Consider the following 27,040-nt stretch of genomic DNA (forward strand, 5'->3'; position numbering starts at 1 on the left):
TTTCCGGACTATAAGCCCGCCTTTTTCCCAATTTTTCGACCCTGCGGTTTATATAACGGTGTGGCTAATAATGTAATATTTACACAGCACAGTATATGTTCTAGCTACTATTGCACTAAATGGTAACACTTGAATACGTTATGCAAATATGCAACTTCTTTGTTGAAATGTTAATAAATGGGAGCTTCCTCAAGCAGCCATCTCTTTCCCGACAATCCCCTCTGTGCACAAACTCTTACATATGGTAATTAAGTGCGGCTTATACGGTACATGAAAACAATAAAAAAAATTGTATTACCACTTTGTAAGAAATGTTTGAATACATATGCTAAGTTTTGGCAATATCTAACTTATTATGCGTTAATACAAAATAAAAATAAAAATGTATATATACTCACCAAAATGTAATAACACAGGTGCTGTAATATGTTTAAAGGTGCAACAAGTAACTTTTAAATATTTCTCAAATTTTTCCTTTGATGATCATAAATGACATACCAGCAAAGGAGACCATCAGTGCAAATAATTCTATTTTTACATAGTTTTTCTTAATGCCTTTGTCAAGAGTACGCTCACCAAGGATCAACAGCTGGCGTAGTAAAAACACTACTGCTTTTGTCCAAAGGGGGTGCAAAAATGAAGAGAAACTGAAAGTTCCTCGGAGCACTTTAAACAGGTGTTTATTTGAATATCTTTCCCCTAACCTGTATCTGGTCCTCTGGCCCCGACCACAGGAGACGCTACAGCCCGCCCAGCTGGACCAGGAGCTCCACACACACACGGCCTGGCAGCTGTGATTGGTGCACATCAGCTGTCCGTCAAAGCAACTGCAGTTGTTACAGTCAGCCTGGTGCACGCTGCCCGCTGTCCAGGTGTGTCCCAGGGAGTCCACACAGTCACACTGCCACAGCTGCACACACACACCATCCTGCTGCAACTGACCTGAACCGGCGAGCACACAGACAAACACACCAAGACACACAGAAACAGGCACAGGCACAGACACACATGAAAACACACACACACACACACACACACACACACACACACACACACACACACACACACACAGTTAGTGAAAAGACATGCAGTATGGGTTTTATTTGTTTCTGGTTCAGGGTTCACATCCATTTGTGCATGACATTAAAACAACAATACATTTATTTTCCCCCCCAAAATCAAAAGAAAAATTATGCAATGCATTATGTCTGGACATAATCCACAGGCATTATTAATAACACTCTCGATAGGGACATTTTTGGAAGACAATGTTCGAATTGAACAGGGCGAAGCCAGGATTTTTATTAATACTGAGCTCAAAAGTCCAACATATACAAACGTAATCCGCTTAGGACGATTTTGTCGACAAGAAACAAAACTCTCTAAAAGGTGTCTTGTCAACATTGACCTTTATTTTCTAGATACATAAATGATCTATATGAATGCTGTCTGAATGCTGCCTTCACGGAAGCTGAATACTGAATCCTTCATTTATTATTAGTGTATACATTGGCCAACCTTAAAAATGGAGTCAGCCTGTAAAATACCTGTGATCTGTATCTATTTGAACTAACTTAGGGTGCTGAAACTTGAAGAGTCCCTGAATGGGCTAAGTGCCAGTAACAGTAGCTACAGCCTTGGTTCCACTTGGTCCTGCTGATTATCCATCGTAATCAGGGCAAATCCTCCGTAAAGACACATTGCTAATGAGTTTTTCCAATGCTGTGACCGGCGCAGATCCATTTGATTTCACCTCAATTGTATTGCAGTGTATGCAGAAGCCCTAGAGGCAGTTATATCTAAAAAACCCGGACAAATGAAACCTTAACAATGAATCTTCATAGCTAGATACAATTATAGATAGTTTTTTGTAACGTAAGTGAATGGAACTTTGAAAAGATGTATTTTAACACTTAAGAGTTGTCAGAGAAAGAAAAATTCAACTTTAGCAACTTCAATAATAGTGACAGTGGCCATTATTAATTCTGGGTTTGACAGCCCCCAGACTCATTCACATACACACCATATGATACTTATCTTTTGAATAGCAGCAGGCACAGAACCTTTAGGGAAGAATCACTCGGATATACAGTGGTTCTGTAGCACACACACACACACACACACACACACACACACACACACAGGCTTATCTGTTTGATAAAATGATTTCAGCTCTCCTTGCCTTTAGGGCAGCGACAGCCCGGTTGACATTCAGCGCTGTCCTGGCACTCAATGCCCTGCTGCAGGTCGGCGCAGCGCTGTGGACACTGGTTGGCACACGACACAAACTCCTGGCCCGGCGGGCAACCTTTCTCATCTGACAACACACACAGAACAGAAGGTCAGGACTTATCCCATGATGCTTTGGGGACATTTTTTACTTTAGCATAACGAGCCTCACCAAGAATGTTAATGCCAGGCTGTGCTGACTTTATTAGCACTAAGAATGACCAAAGAAAGAAAAGAACCAAAAGCTGTATTAATGAGTATCCGTCTATGCACAGGATGAACTACGCTCTAGGGCAGGGGTGTCCAAACTACGGCCCCGCTTTTTATCGGCCCGCGGCCAATTTTAAAAATATAATGTAATATGGCCCTTTAAAAAAAAAATAATAATAATTGCATTTCTTAGTTAATCCACAAGTGCAGGGGTGTCAAAACTGATTGACTGGCCCGTGGCACATTTAAAAAATATAATGTAATATGGCCCTTTTAATTTTTAAATAATTTAAATGCACTCATTATATTACAGAGAAATATGTTAAGAAAAAGAGCACCAAGCCCAACCCAGAGGACCCTGCATAATATTATGGAAAATCCATGTGTCCTTCTCCAATAGCTTCTAATTCATCTGACACAGTGTCTCCATCTTCAGCTTTAGCCTCTTAATTTCCCTCTCAAAGTGCACCAGATTCATGCATTTCACTTTAAAAACTTAAAAAAATCTCCCGGGGGAGAAATATTATATTTTTGATAGTTATTACATTATTGGGTTTTATTACATTTTGGTTCTAGTTGAAATGTATACCATTATTCAGGAGTTATTACAAATATTGGAAAATGACATCATGGGGTGCTACAAGTGTGTGTGTGTGTGTGTGTGTGTGTGTGTGTTTTTGAGTGAACATGTAGGCCGTGTCTCACCGCAGGGCTTGGTGTTGCAGGGTTTGACCTGGTTCTTCTCCCCTTCACACATGGTGCCTCCGTTCTTAGGTGGAGGGCTGGAGCAGGAGCGTGTTCGTATGGAGCGCCCGCCGCCACAGCGCTTATCACAACGCGACCAGGGGCTCCAACGAGACCAACCGCCGTCCACTGCATCCACGAGACACACACAAACAGGAAAGTAAGGCCAAACAGTACAGTAACAAAATACAATACCAGTGTTTTGCCATGTTTGATACTCAGATAAAAAAAACTTTCAATACATAAATACTTTCACATTGTCAATAAAACAAGAGAAATGGTAAGACATATTTAGTGCTTTACTGTTATATTAAAATTTCATTCTTAACAAATGTTTGAGAAAAAGCAAACTACACGTCTTGTAACAGTGTACAATAGTCTCACTACTGTAGTACACCAAAATTCTAATCCACATTCACATACAATTTTGGTCAACATTCATATAGCCACTATCATATTATGCAGTTTAAGATTATTTATTTATGACTAATTTATATTTTTAAGTTACCTTTTAGAACTGTTCTAACTTGTTATCTGTGTTAAATGCAGTTGCCCTATACATGACACTTTTCTTCATGGCGTATATATATAAAGACGTGTCTTAGTTTTGTAATAGTAATCATGTGATTACGTTAGCTTTGAGTAACGGGTGTAGGTCTTCCATAGAGAAACAGATGTTCCTTATATACTGGACCAGACTATATGCCAGTTTCTACTTAAAGCTGCAGTATGCCATGTTGGAGAAAATAGCAGTTGGGATAGAGATTCTTAACTCATTTGAATCAAAATATCTCAACTGCTCCACTTCTGTTCTCTCTGGTCCCTCCCTGACACGCTCTACCTGCTGTAGCTCCTCCCTCCGAACAACAGTTATGAGCGTTCATGTCTTTTCAACTAGTGTCTTTCCTCGTATATTTGCTGTCTTAGCGGTGTCAGCAGTTGTTGTTAAACGGGAAATAGGACATTTAGGGTCCGTTGATTGTAGACATTGCTGTTTGTTGTCCGCCAAAGTGCCAAACTGTCAGACTGCTAGGGTCGTGAACGCTCACGCAACTGACGCAACAACGTCGGTGACAAGGTGAATGGATAGTCCCATAGCCAATAAGAACGGAGAATCTGAGCCTCGCTCTGATTGGTCAATATTTGTGGGAGGCACACAGAGGCAGGGGAGAGCAAATTAGAAGTAGATATTCTCAGAGCACTTCACCTACAGATAGCTGAATGGCTAATATGACAGTTTTACTAAATATTACATTGAAAAAGTTACATCCCTCAGCTTAACATAAATAAAAACGTAATCTTGGCGCGGGGTCAAATAAAATAAAAAAATCCGATATTCTCTCCAAGCCTAACAGTGTAGGGGGCTTGCTGACCTCTGCAGGGTTTGATGTTACAGAAGCGATTCTCCAGGTTTCCTCCCAGGATGTCCGGACACCAGGCCCCTCTGGCCCCGGGGCTGAGGAAGGTCCTGATCCTCTGCTGCTGGCCCACACCACAGGACCGCGAACAGGAGCTCCAATCCCCCCACACTGTCCACGTACAGTTCCTCCAAGTGCAGTCCCCCCCTACACACACCTCTTCTCCATCTGGAGAACACATAGAAAAAGTGAAAAACTGCTTGATAAATTGGTTGGAAATCTAAATTATTTTACATCAAATATTTATGATGCTTCTGTTTAAAGTACTCGTAATGTAACTTTATTTAAACAGGGACAATGTACAAAAGAAACATTAACCTTGTTTAGAGCAAGGAGAGATGCATTGTACCAGGTTTTAGCAAACTGCTATTTTCCACCTGAAGTCCCATGGCAGGTAAGAACAATAAAAACTACACAACTAAACTAGACACTTACAGTAGTTACTTACAGTAAAACCATCTGTTTACGGTTGTTATATCAATGTTGCATTATTTTCTCATGTACAGTAAGTGGAACCTGAACACAGAGCTCCTTCAAACTAATAGTTTATTAAGTTTACATTATATTGGCTTCAATGGGGGAAATGAGAATTGTATTCATAACCTACTCTGTCTCCCCCAGCCTCTACCAATGTAGTAGTTACCTTACCTCAGAACAGACACACATTCACAAAATCATACAAAAAGGAATTATATCCAGAAAAAAAAACAATGATTACGCGATATTTGCATGTGCATTTGTATTTATATAGATAAAAAAAAAAGTTCAGCTGCTTACGTCCTGATTAGATTTGGATCAATTAGATTTTGTCTATTCATAAAACTTCACCATATTTTCAAAAAAAGGTTCTTAAATTATACAGTTTGGCCGTACTAACTTTTCTGATGTCTGTGCTGATCAGTACACAACAAAATCTGTTCTGCCTTTTCTGAGATAAGCACGGCCAAGAATTACAAATCCTACAAAGCCCAACAACAATCCCAAACAGCAAACCGACCCGTGTGATAAAACTCGTAGAGATTAGACGCTGATTTTTACTTCCAAATGTGCTCAACTCACACACAGACTTTCAATAGCGAAATTAATCATCTTCTGTTGCGTCACTAAAATGGTATTCTTTCTTCTTATCAACCATTTTGCAGTCTTAAAAACATATTTTATCAAGCAGCATAATATGTGCACAGCCCCCCTTCATTCACAACAGTCCTCTACTATAAGCTACTGAGGTTTTAGTAGATATGTTCCTATCTGAAAAACTCAAAAGTATTCCTTTTACACACTGAAAACACTTGCTTTCCTTTCAGTTCTCCCATACAGAAACTCCAAGCTGCTTTGTTAGAATGTGAATGTGCTACCTGAACACTGGGGCAGGTTACAGGCTTTGTCTTGATGAGAGCCTCCGGAGCAGGGGGGCTTGACACAGTGTCGATGGCGGGACTTGATGGCTGGGCTGAGGGCATCAGTACACGTCTTAGTGCAGGGACTCCATGACGACCAGGGGGAGAAGCCAGCGTCCTCATCTAAGGAAGACACAGAGGAAATGATTAATTACTTTTATTTATTTTTTGACAAAATTCTATATATGCGGACAAAAAGATAAATTCCAATGCCATGTACCTAACAAAGTAACCGTGTTGTAAATTGACACACTGAGCATGCACACAGTGTGTGTCCTCCTGAATTGCTGTTTTGTTATACAATGCACCCTTCTGTGTTGCGCTCATTGTTCTCATCTGAACAGATGTCTGTCATTGAAACAACTTGGAAATGTAGTTTAATACGTGAATTATAACGGACAACTTATTTAAATTTGGGGATTTATTCGGGCTCTGGCCTATAAATTCAGTTAATGGGATGGGCGGGACCGGGCTATGACAGAATGTACACAGGCTGGAGCAGGGTTGGGCTGGATATGTTGGGCCTGATCTGAGCTCTATGGACCACGTAGACAAACTGTGGAGACCTGTATGTGAACATGAAGCAAAGGAAGAGAGCTGTACCTGGTAGAGCGGGTTCTTCTGTCGGACCAATAATAACTGCAAACACAAAGTCTATCATTTAGTGTTGTGCATAAAAAGAAAATGTGGCAGTACAGTAATATAGTGTCTGCAGATAAAGGAGACAGAATAGCCTTTTATATTGAAAAAATATTTGATTAAATTCACTACACAAACACACACACACACACACACACACACTCTCTCTCTCTCTTTCACGGTAACAAACTAATCTTCCCCTACACTCGGCACCTCCTCCATCTAAACCTCCCCCCCCTGTACCTGGGCAGTCTGGAGCTTGGCAGTAGGTGGTTTCTTGTCTTGCCCCCCGACACTCTCTGCCTCCGTGGGCCGGGGCAGGGTGTGTGCAGCCTCTGGAGCGGGTCTTTAGGCCCAGGCCTCCACAAGACAGAGAGCAGGAGCTCCAGGAGCCCCAGGGGGACAGACCCCCGTCCACCGGGCAGGGCTCCAGAGAACAGTTCCACCGGCCGTGCTCACAGCCGCTATACAGGGACCAGAGAAACAGGGGTAGGAAGAGTGATGAGTGCTGAGTGCTGCCAGTGGTGGGGTGGGGCCACAATATTTACAATTGTGTTGTATAGTATGTGTTTTTCTATTGGATGTGCAACCAGGACTCTTAATTATGAAACTTTTTAAGAACTTAAAGCGAAACACTGCAGGCAAACAAGTTGGGTTATTTCAAGCATTAGGCAATTTAGACATTTTGTCTATTTTGTGTCCATTACATGTCTTCTTTCATTCTAGTATAAATAAAAGGTCCAAAATGTATATTTAGGTGTTGATTTGTCTAGACCTATACACTATAACTATAATTTCAACATTTTTAATTCAATACTTTTAACCAAAAATCTCAACTTCTTAAGCACTTACATTGACTAAACTTTACATAAACATTCTCAGCACTATTCTGAAGGTTATTACATAATGATTGTGTTGTTAAATTTAGGATTTATGATACATTTTTGTCTTAAAAATACAACAGTAAAATATAACCTTAAGTTGTTGAGCAGTTGAAGACAATGTGTAGTGGGCAGTGTGGGGCTGTATTAAATAATGCCTGGCTGGCTTCATATATGTTGTGCTCACCAGGTGCTGCAGTCATGGAGCAGTGTGTCTCCAGACTGAAGCTCTGCCCCCTCAGAGATGTTATGGAGCAGCAGAGAGGAGACCGGGGAGACAGAGACACTCTGCAGAGAGGACAAGAACTCTTTGTCCACCGGACAGGGACACTCCTGAAACACACAGCATTTGGAGCGACTGAGAAACTATAACGATGATAGAGGAAATGTGTTTGATAAGATATGGGACCCTGTACTAAGATTATCTAATGGGCAGGCTGCTTTATAGTGCTATACTGTGCATACTGTATGTATATGGATATGTATATTTTTCTTTTATATTGTACTCTCAGACATTCACTTGTATTTTCGCAAGACATCTGCTTTTTTATTATATTTAATATTTTATGTTTTGACCATGGACTGTGGCTGCTAATTTAGATGTGCTTTGTTCTGTATGTTATGCTATGTGTTTGTATTCACTGTCTGTTCTTTTAACTGAAAACTACAATAAACATATTTAAAATAAAACATTATTTTTCTATTTTGGATACTAATATTATTTAACTATTTTTAATATGTTCGTTGGAAAACTGACAGCGAGTACCACCAGAGTGTATTAAATGTATTGTTTGGAAACTATCAACTTTTTGTCCCATTATGTTGCAAGCGTTAATGTCAGTGTTATTTAGGTGAATGATACAATGAGTCTATCAGAATGCTAAAGCTGATGAAGAAGATGAGGGGTAACCCACCTGCAGACACAGCCCCCGGTGTTGGTAGGTATGCAGTGGGCAGTGGCAGCCCTCCTCACAGCCATCGGAGTAGCAGCCCTCCCTACCGCTGACCTGAGAGCAGCTGAACGGACAGCCTTCACCCCGCTCACACTCCCTGTACAGTCTACCGGGAGGGCAGCCCACTTCTGTAGAACCACATGATGCCAGCAAAAGAGACAGACACAGGTTAATGATACATGTAAATCTAAAAACAGTCCCAAATCTTACAATTCAAATAACTTTGATGCATGAGCATTAAGGGAAAGTTGGACTCACCGAGGCAGACCTGGGTGTTGCAGGTCTTGCGCTGGCGGGTGAGGCCGCTGCAGGGTGGAGAGCTGCAGAGTCGAGAGCGCGCCTGCTGTCCTCCACCACAGCTGACTGAACACACTGACCACTGAGACCAGGGCAGCCACGGGCCCACCGAGTCTGGAGGAAGAGACACACCAGAGACGTGAAGACACAATGGCATAGCAGGAAAAATACTTACAATGTCAATTACATAAGGGAAAACTAGAACTAGCGCCTGGTGGTTTCTATCCGTCTACATTTTGACGAACATCCTCTCAAAAGCATGGTCACAGTGACCTTGACCTTTGACCTCCACAATCTCATCAGTTCATCCTTGAATTAGAGTGGACATTTCTGCAAGGTTTGAAGAAAATCTCTCATAGCGGTCATCCATGTGATATTGTGCTCACAAGTATGGCTCTGACGGACAGACAAACGTGCATATCGACAGGGAGGAAAGGACAGACAACCCCGAAAACTTAATGCCCCTGTTTAATTTAAGCAAGAGGCATTTCCTCCACGTTGTTTGAGTCTTTTTTTTTTTTAAATATATTTTTTGGGCATTTTTATGCTTTATTGATAGTGCAGAGAGACAGAGGTGAAATGGGGCAGAGAGGGGAGTGACATGCAGAGAATGGCCGCGGGTGGGAATCGAACCCGGGTCTGCTGCTGGGCCCGGCCCGGGAGGGGGACGCCTTACCGACTGAGCTAAAGGCACCCCCAGAAACTCAAAGTTCTAAGTTGTACTGTCCAGTAGACAGCACTACATTACCTGTGCACTGGTGTATGTTGCAGTCTCTCTGCTGCTCCCCTCCTCCCAGGCAGCCTCTCCCTCCGCTCTGAGGGGCGGGGTTATCACACTGTCGTCTCCTGAACCTCACTCCTCCTCCACAAGGAAGTGAACACTCAGTCCAGGCCGCCCATTGGCTCCAGCTTCCGTCCACATGGCAACCAGGGACCGATTCACACTGAAGAACCCCAGCCTCGCATGAGCTGACACAAGGAAAAAAATACAGACATTGAATTTTTTGTCTCTTTTTTGTCACTACAATAAATCAGTATGTTGCAGAGCAATGCCGTTTTCCTGTACCAGTTTTTGCAGTCACTGATGACGCTGTCTCCTGGATTTGCAAAGAGCCAATCGGATCCCCCGGGCCATACCCATGATGCATTGCTGGCATCTGGCCTGCCGAATGGCATCGCTATATCAAGAGGCAAAACATCTAATGATTAGAACAAACACAGTTTAACCGTACAGTGCAAACCACCTTAATGAGTTATTTTCACACACACACACACACACACACACACACACACACACACACACACACACACACACACACACACACACACACACACACACACACACACACACACACACACACACACATATTTGGGGGATCTAACCAGTGGCAGTGCTGTTGTGGTATTTGCATCGGCACTCGTTCCTGGCCACACACACTCCATCCTGAAGGACCATGTCGCCGGGACAACCGCAGGTCTTACTGCAGCCGGGGGAGTCCAGGCACTCTGTGTCGCCATGGAGATCTGAACAGGAGCGAGGGCACTGCTTCCCACAAGGCCATTCCTCCTGGCCTCCTCCACAGTCTGCACAGTGCAGGAGCAATGACACATTGAACAGCAGTAGCTCATAGAGCACAGTAAACAGCTTTTATAGTCTGGTAGACTTTGTCAGAGCTTGAGGCCATAAAAAAACAATACAGTGAAACAGTTTTTCATTATGAAATGAGAGACCAGAAGCTGTAAAAGCTAGAAGTAGAGAAACAAGATGCTTATTGATTGTTTGTAGTGAATGCTGATGGTTAATGAACATTGTTCGCGTGTGTTAGGCCCAGTTAGCAGTGCAGGAGCCCATCACCTCTGGCATCATTCTGAAGATGGACTTCAAGCCAAAAGAAGAGGACTTTAAGTCTAATCTTTTTATTATTCAACTCTCAGCCTCTTTTGTACAACGGCCTGTTAGGGAAACTGTGGCAGGACGATGAGGATTAATTCAAGTAAAAACTCAAAGTTTTGACATTTAAGAGAGATAATCTCAGAGAATCAAATGTTCACTATGTTATTGATTATGTGTCTGGACTTTAAAGAGGGCCTATTCAGGAGAAAACAGCATACTGATTTGAAAGAAGTGAAGCTTTTGAGCATCAGGAACTTTCATTGTGTTACACCACTGATTTTTCCTATTGTTCTTACAGTACATTTACGTCTTTAATCTCCAAGATTAGGGAAGATCCGAGTTTATATCACATACATTTTTATGACATTTATATAGAAAATGTCAAGTTTTTTCTCAAAATAATGCATGCGGCCCTGTGAATTTTTTATTGATTTATTTTTCAGTGGCCCTGATAAGCCATCATATTTTCCTGTCTCCCGGCCAGGGATACAGACACAACAAAAGGCTAATGTAACACCACCTTATTTCTGGCGAGGCCTATCTGAATTAATTTCCAAAACTTCCCCAGAGGTCAGATTTCACTCTTATTTGCCCATTTCATCCTAATGTTTTTATCCAGTAACCTCCCTTTGAATAATTTACGCTTTTCAACACAAATCCACAGATGAACACACAATCCTGTATTCATGCTGACCTGAGCAGACTGTCACGTTGTCATGGCAGCCCTTCCTCTGCCTGCTCTCTCCCAGACAGGGCAGCCCGCCGAACCTGGCAGGAGGACTGTTACACTCTCTGGTGCGAGCAGACCAGCCGGCGCACGCATCACACTCTGTCCACACTGTCCAGGGAGACCACGAGCCATGCACTGATGGAAGCAAAGACAGCAAGGAGACACAACAAAAGATGATGTGCCATAGTGTCAAGAGTAAGAGATTGAAAAAAGACATCAAGAAGGCAGTGACAAGGAGTAGTTTTCCTTTATTTGTCCACCTGTTGAGCAGAACATCTTAAGACAAGATCTGAGATATGATTGGCACGTCCAGCGGCAGAGCGCAAATGACGCGTGCAATGTAAAAACACAAGCGTGCGAGAGGCAGTAGTTAGGCAGGGCAGGTGATTTTTGTTCCATTTTTGTTTACAACATTTTACAATAAGGCCCTTTTGTGGTACATTGCAAATAATAAATAATAGCCTAATGGAGATTATATCACTCGTGATGACACCATGTAGACAATCTTTTGAAATAAGAATTAAGAAATTAAATGAGTTATATAACACTAATGTTCCTAGATTATTAGATTTAAATAGCACAGCCATCCATGCAAAATAAAAAAAATATTGAGGAACTTGACCTAAAAATCGCGAAATCAATCAAATGGAATCGAGGATTTGGAGAATGGTGACACCCCTAGTAGTGAGTGATTGTATGAATCTTACCTGGACAGAAGCTGGTGACAGGGCAGGGCTGTTTCTGGATCTGGACTCCCACCCCGTTGTGAAGCTCCTGTTCTCCTGGGCAGGCGTGTCCTCCGGCCCGGGGCTCAGGACAGCCACAGCTCCTGTAGCGGCTCACCCACTCTGCCCCACAGGTCCTGGAGCACGGAGTCCATTCTGACCACTCGCACCAGCCTCCCGACACTGGAAACACACGCACACAAATGTACGGTAAAAAAACTTGACGTGTGTCAAAACCTTAGACATAATTGGTCAGAAATAATAAATCTGGATCATGTTTTCATTGTTTTTGCATGGGTCAGTATAAACGTTTGTCAAGGAAAGAAAGACTGCATGCAAAGCAGTTTAATCAGCTAGTTTTATATGTCACTTGTTGATGGAATTTTTCAACACATACAGAGTCTTTACAGCTGGTCTTACTCACCCGGACAGAGTTGTCTGGAGCAGTTGAGTCTCCCCCCCTCACAGGTGCTGAAACAAAGAGAAAATTATATTTGCTATTTTGCTTCCATAACATGTATTCTGTCATACTAGTATAAATGTGGGTCCTTTTTGTATATTCCTCCCGTTTAACTTTTTAAAAAAGCCTAAAAACATAACTAAAATGCATTTTCGAAAGTAGTTTATGATTTATAAAATGAAAAATGCTGTATCCAAAATATGTTCTGTAGGGACACTTAAAGCAGCTACGAGTAACATTTAAATATCTTTTAAACAGCCTCATGTTTCCTCTCATAATCATAAATTACCTTTAACAGCAAACGAGACCATCAGTGCAAAGAAAGACGTTTTTATATAGTTTTTATTACTGCGTTTGGTCTGGTCGCACACCCAGTCCGATTTTCGGTTCACGCGTGCATGCTCTATGGTCACATATCCGTATTGGTCGCAGATTTCAGTGTGGCGCAGCAACGCCATTTGAGAAGCCTATCCCTCCAGGTGAGGGAAGGGGAGCGGGAGCCTTGTTTGAGACAGTTATTTGTCGTCATATGACTGATAACGGGGCTGATTAACAATGACAATTTCACAGGAGCGAACTAGACTGCAGTGCTTACTCCTAAATGAATGAGCGGTAACCTACTAAAACAAAGTTTACTTTGCCTCACTCATCAGATAACCATTATTCATCTGAAATAGTCATTATTTACAACAACATAAACACATTACCTTATCGTGATCCATACTAACTGCCGTCTCTCGTTCATTCGCTTTGTGTGAGGACACGGAATCTTTCAGCTCCATGAGAGGTGACACTGCATCAACTCATTGCAATCAGGTGGGTGTAGCACTGACTGGCATTAGTTGATGCTGTGTCACTAACCACTCTCCCGGAGCCGAAAAGAGTCCGGTGCCCTCACACTTTCAACACACGGACATGCACTATATTGCTTCCTGATCATTTGAATCTCGCACGCCCGGCACAAGCTAGAAAACAGCTTCACGACAGCTGGCGTCGTAAAAATACTACCGCTTTTGTCCAAAGGGGCCGCCAATGGGCAATGTTACTCGTAGTGGCTTTAAGTCTTGTAAAAATTAAATAAAGATTTGAACTCTGCCTTACGACATCTAGATTTAAATGTTTTTAAAGATTCAAATGGACCTAGTTAGATGTTGCCAAATTTGCATTTTTATTAAAACATTTCCGAATTTTTTTTTTCTATATATGTAATCCACAGGCAAAGTTTCATGATGGTATCTATAAGTTTAAACTTTTTACCCTATTCACCTTCAGTGTCTCGCCTTAAATTTAAATGCGACGTAGGCTACATGCATGTACAGTGTGTGTGTGTGTGTGTGTAGTTCATTGTTATTCTGACCAGTTGTTACATCCGTCGGGGGCTTGCGTTGTCTCCCCCGGTCCCAGTGTGTGTCCAGTGCTGAGGTCGAGACAGGGACAGTCTTCTCTCTCTACACAAACTGTCCCGTTGGCAGACAGGACTTTTCCCTCTGTGCAGTAACAGCCTGGCTCACACTGCCACTCGCAGTACTGAGTGAGGGGTTACACAAGGTTCATGTTCAACTGGTGGTAATGGTTTGGTGTTTAGGGCATAAGTGGTGTTCAGCATGATACTTACAGCCAGGTCATCACAGGAGCGAGGGCAAGAGGGACCGCAGCTGCTAAATGCTGTACCTGGGACCTGCGAGCACGGGGCCACTGAAAACAAAAATCAGCAAAAAAAAATATACACACATGTAGACCACACATACTCATATCAGAGCTTGATCAAGTTTCAACACAAGCTAAAAAAATAAGGCTGGGTATTGGCAAGGAAGTCACGGCATGATATATCATAATGATACATCACGATATTATATAAAATGGATGTAGCATCCGGGCTGACCTCAGTTATTCCAACTGCATCCAATCGTCCTGGCCTATGAGCGTCGCCATCTTTTCAGAGTTTGACTCCACCTCACTTCCTCTTGCGGAAAAAGGTCATTGATGTGACGTCGTGGGGAGGGACATACGCCCATCTAGCTGACATATACCTCTGAGGCGAAGTGAGGGCTAACGGGCGGCTAGCTGTCACTCAAGAGACCGCGCCCTAATTATTCATATATTTTAACCTCCAATAGAATAAAAACTAGCGAGCTAGAAAAAACTCACCCCCCTTGGTGTTGTCATGGAGATATTAACTAAACATACAGACTAGAACCCGCTGTGGTTGGGGCTTGGCTGAAATACAAGTTGCTGTGTATCATCTGGGTGGTCTTAATACATCACATTGCATCATATTGATAATTCAAGACAATTTAATTAAAAAACTTTAATTCAAATACAAAACCCGTCAATTCGAGGTGCCTAGCTGTACTGCCACACCTACAGGAGCAGAGATTGTGGTTCAATTTATTTTTTCTTCAAAATATAGATTTTCAGGGGCTGACGATACGATACAGATATCACAAAAATAAATATCAGTTGATTAGCACTATATACACTGCGTTCCAAATTATAATGCAAATTAGATTTTCCCAGATTTTCCGAAATAGTCGATGCAAATCACAGTCAGTATAATTAACCGAGTATATTTCAAATTTTACTGAACAAACCTCCCAATACTAAAAGTATTTTTTTCAAAAATAAAAAACTCCAAATGCACTGTTCCAAAGTATTATGCACAACAGAGTTTCAAAACATTTTATAGGTTGGAAACAACTAAAAACGGTCATTTGTTGAATTTGCAGAATGTGGAGGTCATATTTAGTGAAATAAAAAGCTATTTCAGTCAAAAACATCTTAACAGGCCAAGTTACATGTTAACATAGGACCCCTTATTTGATATCACCTTCACAAGTCTTGCATCCATTGAACTTATGAGTTTTTGGAGAGTTTCTGCTTGAATATCTTTGAAGGATGCCAGAATAGCCTCCCATAGCTGCTGTTTTCATGTGAACTGCCTCCCAACCTCATAGATGTTTTGCCTGAGGATGCTCCAAAGGTTCTCAATAGGGTTGAGGTCAGGGGAAGATGGGGGCCACACCATCTCTCCTTTTATGCCCATACCAGCCAATGACACAGAGGTATTCTTTGCAGCATGAGATGTGCATTGTCATTCATGAAGATGATTTTACTACGGAAGACACTTTCCTTCTTTTTGTACCACGGAAGAAAGTGGTCAGTCAGAAACTCTACATACTTTGCCGAGGTCATTGTCACACCTTCACGGACCCTGAAGGTGCCAACCAGCTCTCTCCCAATGATTCCGGCCCAAAACATGACTCCGCCACATCCTGTCTGACGTCGCAGTCTTGTTGGGACATTGTGGTCATTCACCAACCATCCACTACTCCATCCATCTGGACCATCCAGGGTTGCACGACACTCATAAGTAAACAAGACTGTTTGAAGATGAGTCTTCATGTATTCCTGAGCCTACTGCAACTGTTTCAGCTTGTGATCATTGTTTAGGGGTGGCCGAATAATAGGTTTATGCACAACTGCAAACTTCTGGATCCTACACCTTGAGGTTCGCGGGACTCCAGAGGCACCAGAAGCTTCAAATACCTGTCTGCTGCTTTGTGATGGCATTTTAGCAGCTGCTCTCCTATTCCGATGAATTTGTCTGGCAGAAACCTTCCTCATATTACCTTTATCCGAATGAACCCGTCTGTGCTCTGAATCAGCCACAAATCTCTTCACAGTATGATTATAACACTTAAGTTTTCGTGAAATATCTAATGTTTTCATACCTTGTCTAAGGTATTGCACTATTTGACGCTTTTAGGCAGCAGAGAGATCCTTTTTCTTTCCCATATTGCTTGAAACCTGTGGCCTGCTTAATAATTTGGAACGTCCTTGTTAAGTAGATTTCCTTTGATTGGGCTTACTTAACAAACTGATTATCACAGGTGTCTGAGATTGATTTCAATGATCCAAAGTGCCCTGAGACACAATACCATCCATGAGTTTAAATTAAATACAAAAAATGAAATGTTTATGACACTTAATTCCAATTTGCATAATTATTTGGAACACAGTGTAAAACATTACCTGGACAGTGGTCAGCATTACAGGCTTTGACTACAGTTCCTAGTCCCTCGCAGTAGTTCCCCTCCCCCTGCTGTGTGGGACTGTCACACCCTCTCCTCCGGCTTCGAACCCCCCCGCCGCATGACTTGGTACACTCCGTCCAGCTACTCCACTCACCCCAGCCACCGTCACCTGGAAAGAGAAAAAAACATCATAGGGAAATAGTTCAAATAGATATAAAATGACTTTATTGTATCTGTTTGTTTCAATCACAGCTGATACATGGTAGACTCACTAAGGATTAATCTAGATTTCATGGGCTTTGACTGCTTCCTTAGACTAAACCATAGAAACAATGAGACCATTATCTCTATATAACAATCCTGTGTTCCATGTATCTGTTCATTGTAATGAACTCTTATCCTGCAGCCAACAGAGTGTTCCGTTTTAATTTCCTGACAATCGACTGAACAAACTTTCCTCACACTCCTGTGGACTGAAGGTTTGCAAAACAAGACTAGGTGAATACTTAGTATACCAGTATATGGCTGGACCGCAATTGGTTTAGTATAAATTAATGTTAATATTACTGTGTAGAAGTGAAGTAAATGTACATTCATATGCAGTGCGTAAAGAAAAAAATTGGTCACACAATGAGCTGTGGCTTGTTTTATTGCACTTTCATTCTGACCAGGTCGGCATGTCTGTCGGCTCCTCAGTCAGTAGATTTAAAACATCTTGCAGGCTTTGTGTTGGCCATGGCATTGCCCTGACTGTCAGCTATATGTTGGCGAAATAACTTTATATTCAGGTCTGCTTTGTTTGCAAGCAGGACAGTCTCAATTGAATGACTTTCATCCAGGACTCACGGTCACATGGCGTGTTGAAGCAGACCTGGTCCTCTCTGTGAGCGCCTACACATGGCAGGCCGCTGCCAGCGCGCTGGGGGCTGGAGCAGAAGCGGTAGCGCGACTGGAGACCGGCTCCACACGACAATGAACACTGACCCCAAGGAGTCCACGCTGACCACTGGCCGTCCACTGGAGGGAGTGCATATGTACAGAATGTGTGTGGAGGAACAAAGTTTGGGACAATGAGCAGGAACGTGTCAGCAAATTCATCTAGCTTTATAAGTTGTCACAAATGATGTGGGAAAAGTACGCACTTAAACAATGATTTGGCAACAATGAAACGAAAAAGCAGGAAAGAGCAAGTGTCTATTGAAAAATAAATTCAGTGATGTTTGCCCCTACCATTGCAACTGACTTGAGTGCAGTTTACCAGCCTCCCTGTATCACATGTACTGAAAAACAAAAGCACACAAGTTTAATCCTGATTTGATCTTGTCCTTATATGCTGATGAACAGACGCATGTGATTCTGTTGTTTAATTTATAGTGGCTCATACAGAGAAAATGTTTTTCTCACCAGTTGTTGCAGTCAGTGGGCACGAGCTCTCCTGGTTGGTACTTCTCCCCATCCACATCACAGCGACAGTCAGGCTCCCGCACACACACGCCATCCTGGAAATACCAAGGAGCATCGACAATATGACAGTGATTACTGTATGTGTGTGTATGTGTGTTTGTGTGTATACAGACTCTTGGACCCACCTGTTGGACAGTCCCTTGTGGACACTGGCAGCCAGGTGTGCAGTTCCTTCTAATGTCCATAGTGAAGTCTAAACATGACACTGCTCCGGTCACACACTGCTTCCACTTCTGCCCCGAAGGACACACCCTGCCATCTCCTGACACAGCAGCACAGTCCAGACAGACAGAATTTAAAAAAGAAATAATAAAAACCTGGATATCCAATATTTTGGCTAGAACATGCATGAATCCAAATCTTTTTTTTTTCTAAATATGTTTTTTTTTCTGTGATGTCACAGAAAGAGAAATGTAGGGTTAGACAAAAAATTTAAATCGGATCATCCTAGCCTGAGAAAAGGCAAAAAGAGTGTTTTATGGTCTCACTGTCTAACCCTACATTTCTCTTTCTGTGAGTGTAGTTGTTGCTGTACCACAGTGCTGCAGGTTGCAGGCGCTGAACTGCTGAGCGGTGCCGTGGACTCTGATTGGTCCTCTGGTTCTGGTCCTGTAACCTCCTCCACACGTCACTGAGCACACTGACCACGCACTCCACGGCTCCTTCACACCTTCACACACACACACACACACACACACCACAGCTAGCTTTATTCACATATCAGGATCATTTCATTAACACTTCGTTTTAGATCCTGTTTCTTCAAGCCCCGCCTTCCAACAAGCCCGGTCTGCTCTGTTTGGCCCTGTATCTAACTGCCAGTTTAAATCTAAATGGCAGTTAGATTCCTTGGTGCCTGTCCTTATCACAGGTGGAGGTAGTGCTGAATTAGGTTAGTAATGATTGGGTGTGGCTTCTCCCCTAATAACATCATAAGAAGATTTATTTTTCGAGGTTTTCAGAGAGGTGGAGATGGAGAAAAAGAGATAGGGTTGGTTTTTCTCATACTTTGCCAGTCTCTGGTCACACTGGGGAACCAAATGAATGTTGAAAAACTATGAACAAGTGCATTTTGTAAAATAGGTGACCTTTAAAGCGAGGTTTCTGTATACTAGTGCAGTGCCCGTAGGAAGCAGGTAAACAAAGAAACATATTAGACAGTACATTTGGCTGCTATCAGTGATGGCTAATTTTACACTGTTAAAGGTTATTATCAGTAAGTTACTCAGTAAGTTAAATTGTAGAAGTTGGCTATAGAGTAGGGCAACATTCCTTAGTGTATTGTGTAAAGATAACCACAAACTAATTCCATGTGTTTTGTTAAGTGAAATGAAACAGAAAATGTGTTAATTAAGTGTTGAATCCTAAAGAAGAATCAAGCTGTACAGGTGTTACCTATAGGCTACAATCTGACTCGTGTGCGCGCGGTCGCGCTCGGGCTTTCAGTTTAGATTTTAAACGGATATAAAACATTTTGTGGAAGCATCCGAGACCGTGCTGTATTATTACAGTGAAAATAGCGTGAAGTGCAGTCACCACTAAAGCGGACAGGTGGAGCAGATGAGGAGTTGTTGAGGAAGTGAGGCTGTGTCGGTCTGCTGTGTGTGTGTCCCGCTCGTCAGAGGGAGGCGGGGTTTAGTCGGCTCTGTGCGCACGTAAGCTACTATTCGCCAGCATGATATAAATATGATAACTTCTACAACTTCAAAATGAAGGATGAAGGATGCACACCTTCGTGCTGTGTTTAAGCAATATCCGGAAGCTCATGCCGATCTGACCAAAACTCAGAGAGATATGCGAGACACAGACACACAGACAGACGTTTCTTGCTTTATAGATAGATAATAACATTAGAAAATGGGTGCTTTTCCTCACCGACACAGGGCTCAATGCTGCAGGTATCCATCCCAACACGGTCTCCTCTGCAGGGCCGCCCACCGTGCGCCGGGGGAGGGTTGGTTCCAGAGCGATAGCGCCGCCTCACGCCAACGTCACATGTTCTACTGCAGGCGCTCCACTGGGTCCAGCTGCTCCAGCCACAGTCCACTGGGAACACACAGGACAAGACATGGAGACAGACACAGAGAATGGAAAACTAATAAGGAGAGACGGATAGACTTAAGGTGAGACACTGACTTTATTCAACATTTAGGCTTTTGTTTTTTAGACAAGATATGCAAATATATAACAAATATTAAGATATTTCCAAATGTACACATTTATTGAAACATCTGAAAAAATTGTCATACAATAAAATAATTGCTTTAATGTTAGTAATGGACTTCTAAAGTTTCATGATGATATTGTGGTAGATTTGAATGGTTAATACCAGAGTTGCTGAGCAAAGGCCTTTAAATGTTAAGAGGTCACTGTGAGAGACGAAGACAACCTTTTAATAGATAAACGTCATCCGATGCTGGGACCTGTGATATGCCTATTTTTGGAGAACCAGCAGGCCAAGTTTTTGATATAAGACGGCTCACAGGCGTATACAGCTAGCCTTTGGGGGACAGCCCCCCCATGCTCATGCTATCACCAAGTCCTCTGTATTGTCTGTTGGAACCTCTGAAATAAACTTGGAACATTGATTTAAAGAGTCCAGCCTCGCCCTTGTCTTGGTCGCCATGGGGAAACAATCGGCTACTACAATATCTTTTAGTTAAAAATGTAAACCCTATTCACCTGCAGTGTCTTGCCTTAACCCATTGATGACTATGGCAATCTAGGATGCATGTCCTTAATGCCTGAGGGTTTTCTGAAAAAATTGTACGAATTGTCAAGTCTACCAAAACCTTAATATCTAAGCCTGTGTAGCACATAGAAACATGAAATAAAATACATTTAAAAGTTAAGGTTCACAGGTTTTATTTAAACATGCTCCCTTAGCGCTTAAACCAACAAATGCTTTCTAATAATCGTCAAAGTTAGATGGGGGAGAAAATAAATAAATAAATAATATAAAATATTTAAAAATAATGTGCTAAATGAGGTTATAATCCTGCTTCCTTTTAGCATGGATAGTAGTGACTGAGTGTGCAGTGGAGGGATATAGATAGAAAGGAGGAGATAGCTTTATTTTATAATTTAGTTCAGTTATCACTGGCACCATAAATCCGACTTCCCATTACAACTGGAACGCAGACTGACTCCCGACAGTTGGGAGCTGATCAGCTGGTCCAAACGGCTGTATACCACGGAGTTGAAAACGAAACTGAAACTTAACCATCGCCTGGCTGGGCTGAATTTGAGTTGGAGCAGCAAAATATAGCCTAAATTCATAAATATTGTTAATAAATAGATGCAAAGTGTTGTGTGATTTTGGTCAGTAGCCTATAGTAGACCTAGATTATGCGCTCTGAACGCCACTAACTGTTCTGTAATACACTATTGCCGACACAGTTGGCGTATTTTTTAAATTTTTAAATTTATTTTTAATTCTTTTGATTGACGTGATTTTCGGCAAACCACACAACTTTTGGGTGGTCATGTGGTCAAAATCAACAAAACCCACCTCATGTGTATTTGTTGTGCTGTGCACGGCTTGAAAATTAGATAAAATAATGCTGCGCTACGCAGCAGCCGGCAGGAGATACAATGTGGTATCCCGCAGCAGCCGTCATCAATGGGTTAAGGACAGCAAGAGAGAGAGAGGGAGGCATGTTTTTAATATCCATTCAAAACTGCAACTAAAAGTAAAGTCACTCACCAGGGCAGGGAGTTGTTCCACACTCCATTTCTCCATTAGAGCAGGTACTGTTTAAGAAAGCACCATGCAGAACAGTGATAGAAAGGTTCAATTAATAAATATTCAACGCACAGCCATTTCTTGAATGTATTTTTTGGACACTAGGCTAACAGTACCAGTTATTGCAGGCATCCACAGGCAGGCTGGCCCCTGATGGGTGCTGTTCGCCCTGGTGGTAGCAGGGGCACTGTGCCAGGGCTACACAGCTGCCATTGAGCAGGTAGAGACCCAGGGGGCAGTAGCAGCCGTCGTAGCAGGCGGTGGCACACTGCACCTCTGAGGTCATGTCCAGACACACCCGCGGACAGGCCCCTCCCTGAGCCTCACACTCGGCTGCCGTCATGTGCACCATGCCGTCTGGACACACACCTGACAGGAGACAACAGTGGAAATCAGTGTTACATATAGGGCTAGTTATCATTCACAAAAACGAATCCGATATGGATAAGTAACCCCTTGGGGATTGAAAATTGGTATTGAACGACAAGACATTTTTCATTACTCTAAGTTATGGAGGCATTCCCGTCATTGCCAACTAATTATTATAGGTACTAAGTATTGAACTTCGATACCCAGCCCTAGTGACATTGAATCTTAAAATGGGGTAGTAGAATTGGTATTAACACATTGGTTGCGTTCCCAATCGCATACTCTTTCTTTTTTCTATTCTACATACTACATCCGACGATAAAAAGAATCTAGTTAGGATGCAGTAGGCATACTATTGGGACATACTTTTACTCTCTTATTTCATCATAACATTGCGCCTTGATCTTGCCTCTTGCTTTTACTGTATATCCGTCGCATCCCCGTTTGTTTTCATTTGGAGGCTTCGTCGATGTGACGTCACTTCACGTGCGCATTGGATTGTGGGTCAGAATCGCCCAAATAGGATGCAGTTTTCAACACTAACAATCTTGGCCGGATGAAGTAGAACATCCGGGTACTTCTAACCATCCTGAATCTGGCCACAAGAATCGGGACATCCTAAATCTTTTTTGTACATACTATATACTAAGTTCATCTGCCGTCTGAATAACTCAGAAAATCTGATTGTTTTGGAACTGACGAACATTGCATTTAGTGCCATACGTTACACATCACTGCTCTGGAAACACTGGTATAAGTGTCTTTTAATAGGGGGTTGCTAGACAACCTTGTATGTTGTTGTTGTTGTTGTTGTTGTCGTCACTGTTTGTATTGTTTTATATTCTTTTGTATTATCTGGACTTAGAGTCTGTAATAAAATGATCTATCTATATAGTAGAAAGTATGCGATTCGGAACGCAACCATATTATTTAACCCTTCTTTGACTATTCTGTCGCAGCCGACAGGATTGCGCATGCGCTCTTCTCATTCCCCTAACTCTTAAACCGTTTCTGATATCTAGATCATTCAAAAACTATCAGAAAGCGGAGAAATAGAGCTTTGCACCCATATACTAATCATTACGGTAGCCCACTGGACTTCCGCAGTACGACCGTCCAATCACAGACGAGATTCACCAGCATGTGACGTATTTGTAACATGAGCTTCTAAGTACCGTAACTCCTGAATGGTTGGGGCAATTCAAAATATTCGACCGGTTTCTGAAAGTAAATAACGGGAGCTTTCCGATGGTATATGCTATGATACACTAGTCTCTACTGTGAAAACACTAAACGTTACGGTAAACATACGTCGAGTCCGAGCTAGCGAAAATCGGCTAAATCGGACCAACAGCTTTCAGTTGAGTGAATAAACGACATCGCGGACATCGTGTGGAGAGGTTTATTGAGTTATGGAGAGCACTTTCTGACATGTTTGAGCTTCTGTCTAAGCTAAACATGCTAAGGAAGCTAGCAACAGTGAGCAAACGTCCCTGGAGTTTCATACTGTCACACAGCAACTCTAAAGAGAGTAGTGGAGAGAGTAGAGCAGAAGAAAATATTTCTCTGGAACTAACAAAACGCCTTTGCACTCCTCTCATAAAAAATATCATATCTCAAAAACTAAAACATGTACATTGTTCAAATCACTAATGAAGTCTTCAGAAGTATTTAGTTCATGTTTCTACATTCAGAAATCTTTCGTATCAATGTTTTTTTTTTTAGCTCGTAAAATACGATGAAAAAAAATCCGCTATTTGTTTTTTTCCTCATTTATGACACAATTTCAACACTTTTATTAATACTTTTGAATTATTGACTTAGATAACCTTTTAGCTTGGTTTGTACAGATTCTAATGATATGAAGCATTTGAAGATACTCAAATAAATGACTTCACAGTGAGCAAAAATACAAATGTATGCGCCGGCAAACGTTTGTATTACAGTCAAGAGAGGGTTAAAAACTTGAGAAGTAAGGAAATGTTTGGCAGTACCTGAGCAGGGATGTGAGTTGCAGTCTCCTGTCTGTATGTGCGGCCCGGGGCAGTGGCTGCCTGCATGCTGTGGTGAGGGGGCATCACACCATCGCTCTCTAGTCTGGACACCAGAGTCACACTCTGAGGAACACTGAGACCACGCTGACCATGCTGACCAGCCGCCATTCACTGGGAGGAAAACAATTTAATCAGACCTTTTTTCACGTTCATACTGGCACAAACATTTTTAAGAAATGTATATGAAAGAAAAAGTAAATAATTCATCCACACTCGACATGTAGTCTTGTAATAGTGTGATCAATTTAATTATTTTTTTATTTTTCATTTCTATGCTTTACTTGACAGTTTGGAGACAGATATGAAATGGGACAGAGCTGGGAATGACATGCAGAGAACGACCACCGGCCTGATTCTAACCCGTGGTCTGCTGCTTCCTAGAACTGAGCCTCTATGCCATGGGCAGGCGCTATAACCACTACACCATGAGCAATTAATAAGAGATACACATGTTTTACCTAAAACACATTTAAATGTGAGACTGAATTTAAAGCAACTTCTTAAAAGTAACGTATCCAAACAATGTTTTAAAGTTGTCATCGATATATTTCAGACATTGTTAAGACATTTAAAGGCCTAAAATTAAAAGATATGGTGTATATTTGTGGTTTTCCATGTGTGCGTCTATGTGCAATACCTGGACAGTGGACAGTGTTACACGGCTCCTGCTCTTCACTGTCTCCATCGCAGGCAGAGTCAGTGTGTGTGTGGGTGGAGGGCCTGGTCGTGTGGTTGGAGGCCGTGAGAGTGTGGTTGCAGCTGCGGAAGCGTCGTCTGATGCCAACATCATCTACGTGGTTGAAACAGGTTTTGCTGCACTCTGACCAGCTCGTCCATTTACTCCACACTCCACCTGGTAGCACTGCAGAGACGACAATGTCAAAGATAAGTTATGAGTATGAAAGGGCTTTAAAAAACTAGGGTATGCTCCACTCCTGAGAGTTGCATTTAAGTATTTGAAAAAAAGGTTTGACTGTTATGAAATTATTTGTTAAAACTTCATGAAACTAGCTTTGAAGGTGGGGTCAGTGATTATGGGGAATGATTGGTGTCAAAATAAATTTTTGTTCAAAATCAGTTCATATGTCCTCATAATCCACTACCTGTCCGTACTGTGTGCTCTGAAAAATATCTGGTGTTCATACACAGCTTTGGCTCTGTAAACTAGTATGATTTAAAGTGTTCACCAGAATCAATGACTCCACCTATAGCACGCTGTAAAGACCAGTATGTTAAAAAAGAATGCATTCATATTTGTTGCACTTATTGATTTAACATGTTGGTCCCATATATAACATATGTTGGTTAATGTGCCTGTGGAGTCCATTGGTTTACCTGGGACACAGGGTCTGGAGCAGGGCTGGGCCTCTGAGGAGTCTCCTGGACAGGGCTGGATCCTCACTGCTCCAGCCGGGTTGACTGCAGACCTGCAGGGACAAGGTCAATGTATAAATACTACTGATACAAACTGAAGAGGTGATGGGTGAACTTCAGTCCATAACAAATGCATTAAGACCTGAGATAAAAGTCTGAATGCACTAACAGAGGGTAGACTGAGTACTTTGAACAGTAAATGGTGCAGCAGTGAAATGATAGGAACATTTTAAAGAAAGCAATTGAAATATATTTTTATATAAAATGTTATAGAGTGCACCAAACAGCATAGAGATTAAATAAGTATAGAATGAACACAGAATGAATGCCAAGGCCTTGCTGTTCAAAATAGTACAGGGCTGTACAAGTCTATTGAATCAACCAGGCTCACCTGTAGCGCTGCTGTAGCCCCAGACCACAGGTTACATCACATGGTGACCATGACGACCAGGCTGACCAACTACAGCTCGCCACACAACTGGACGTGTCACATGTCACTTTACCATCTCTGCACACACTGATGGAACAAAGAAAACACACACACACTTTTATTTGCTTCTTTAAATTGAGATTTGGTTGACCCCCCTCAAAATCAACAATAACACACACAATTCATCAGAAAATATGACTCCTCCTTCTCAAAAAAAAAAACAGTTTACGACATGAAAAAAAAACATAACATTTGATGATTTGGCATAGCTGCTTAGAAAGTTAGATTTTGGTTAGACTTTTCGAAATACCAACTATAGGAGACAATAAAACAATGAGTGTCAGTCCCTCACCACGTAGTACACTGGTCCCTGCTGTACGTCTGTCCTGGCTGCAGTGTGTGACCCTCCCACAGACACACACACTGGCTGGCATTCACACAGCGCCCGCCCTGGAAGTACAGACCTTCAGGACAGCGACACCCTGGAGCAGACAGAATTAAGGTCTTAATTAGTATTTCAGCTACCAGAGAATGAAACTATTGCTGTAAAATAAATGTATCCCCCTCCATTGCTATAATAATTAGGATACAATGTAGTCTTTATTTGTCTGAGTGAAAATATATACAGTAAGTAGGAAATTGTGAAACATCAAAATGCATTGCTACAATATGGCTTTGATTATCTTGACAATAACCTAAATGACAATTGCATTGCATTCCTTCCATTAGAGATATTACTATGTTATTGCTTGTGTTATGTGCAATAATATATACTGAATGGGCACGAGCCAGCCATGTGGTATAATAATAGAAGACCATTTATATTTTATGCATTGCACTTTCCATTCTAGTGGGTATATAGTCCTGTATACCATATCACTACACTATCACTGTGACACAACATCATGAAAGCATACCCAAAAAATTCAGTACCTCATCACTTACAGTAAATTTAAATGAAACTATAAAGCAAACAATGACATAACTGGGTCC

General features: G+C 41.9%; 1 protein-coding gene across 1 annotated transcript in view; it reads right to left on the minus strand.

The window, feature by feature from the left end:
- The window catches only part of sspo (SCO-spondin), a gene marked incomplete at both ends in the record, with an annotated part of 166,175 nt that overhangs the window by 43,105 nt on the left and 96,030 nt on the right, over window positions 1-27,040 (minus strand). Inside the window, 32 exons of the mRNA XM_080049909.1 lie at window positions 705-942; window positions 2,183-2,317; window positions 3,145-3,312; window positions 4,557-4,763; window positions 5,957-6,121; window positions 6,602-6,637; window positions 6,881-7,101; window positions 7,706-7,851; window positions 8,433-8,599; window positions 8,730-8,882; window positions 9,517-9,737; window positions 9,835-9,925; window positions 10,152-10,352; window positions 11,357-11,527; window positions 12,100-12,300; window positions 12,542-12,588; window positions 13,935-14,104; window positions 14,193-14,272; window positions 16,610-16,780; window positions 17,458-17,628; window positions 17,842-17,891; window positions 18,016-18,110; window positions 18,201-18,337; window positions 18,611-18,745; window positions 19,951-20,121; window positions 21,782-21,828; window positions 21,937-22,189; window positions 24,184-24,354; window positions 24,881-25,105; window positions 25,579-25,670; window positions 26,009-26,134; window positions 26,400-26,529. Of these exons, the coding sequence (XP_079906035.1) occupies window positions 705-942; window positions 2,183-2,317; window positions 3,145-3,312; window positions 4,557-4,763; window positions 5,957-6,121; window positions 6,602-6,637; window positions 6,881-7,101; window positions 7,706-7,851; window positions 8,433-8,599; window positions 8,730-8,882; window positions 9,517-9,737; window positions 9,835-9,925; window positions 10,152-10,352; window positions 11,357-11,527; window positions 12,100-12,300; window positions 12,542-12,588; window positions 13,935-14,104; window positions 14,193-14,272; window positions 16,610-16,780; window positions 17,458-17,628; window positions 17,842-17,891; window positions 18,016-18,110; window positions 18,201-18,337; window positions 18,611-18,745; window positions 19,951-20,121; window positions 21,782-21,828; window positions 21,937-22,189; window positions 24,184-24,354; window positions 24,881-25,105; window positions 25,579-25,670; window positions 26,009-26,134; window positions 26,400-26,529 (4,792 nt within the window). The remainder of the gene's footprint in view (window positions 1-704; window positions 943-2,182; window positions 2,318-3,144; window positions 3,313-4,556; window positions 4,764-5,956; window positions 6,122-6,601; window positions 6,638-6,880; window positions 7,102-7,705; window positions 7,852-8,432; window positions 8,600-8,729; window positions 8,883-9,516; window positions 9,738-9,834; window positions 9,926-10,151; window positions 10,353-11,356; window positions 11,528-12,099; window positions 12,301-12,541; window positions 12,589-13,934; window positions 14,105-14,192; window positions 14,273-16,609; window positions 16,781-17,457; window positions 17,629-17,841; window positions 17,892-18,015; window positions 18,111-18,200; window positions 18,338-18,610; window positions 18,746-19,950; window positions 20,122-21,781; window positions 21,829-21,936; window positions 22,190-24,183; window positions 24,355-24,880; window positions 25,106-25,578; window positions 25,671-26,008; window positions 26,135-26,399; window positions 26,530-27,040) is intronic.

Source organism: Ammodytes marinus, assembly GCF_949987685.1.
Source record: "Ammodytes marinus genome assembly, chromosome: 21".
In the NCBI taxonomy this organism is placed as follows: Eukaryota; Metazoa; Chordata; class Actinopteri; order Uranoscopiformes; family Ammodytidae; genus Ammodytes; species Ammodytes marinus.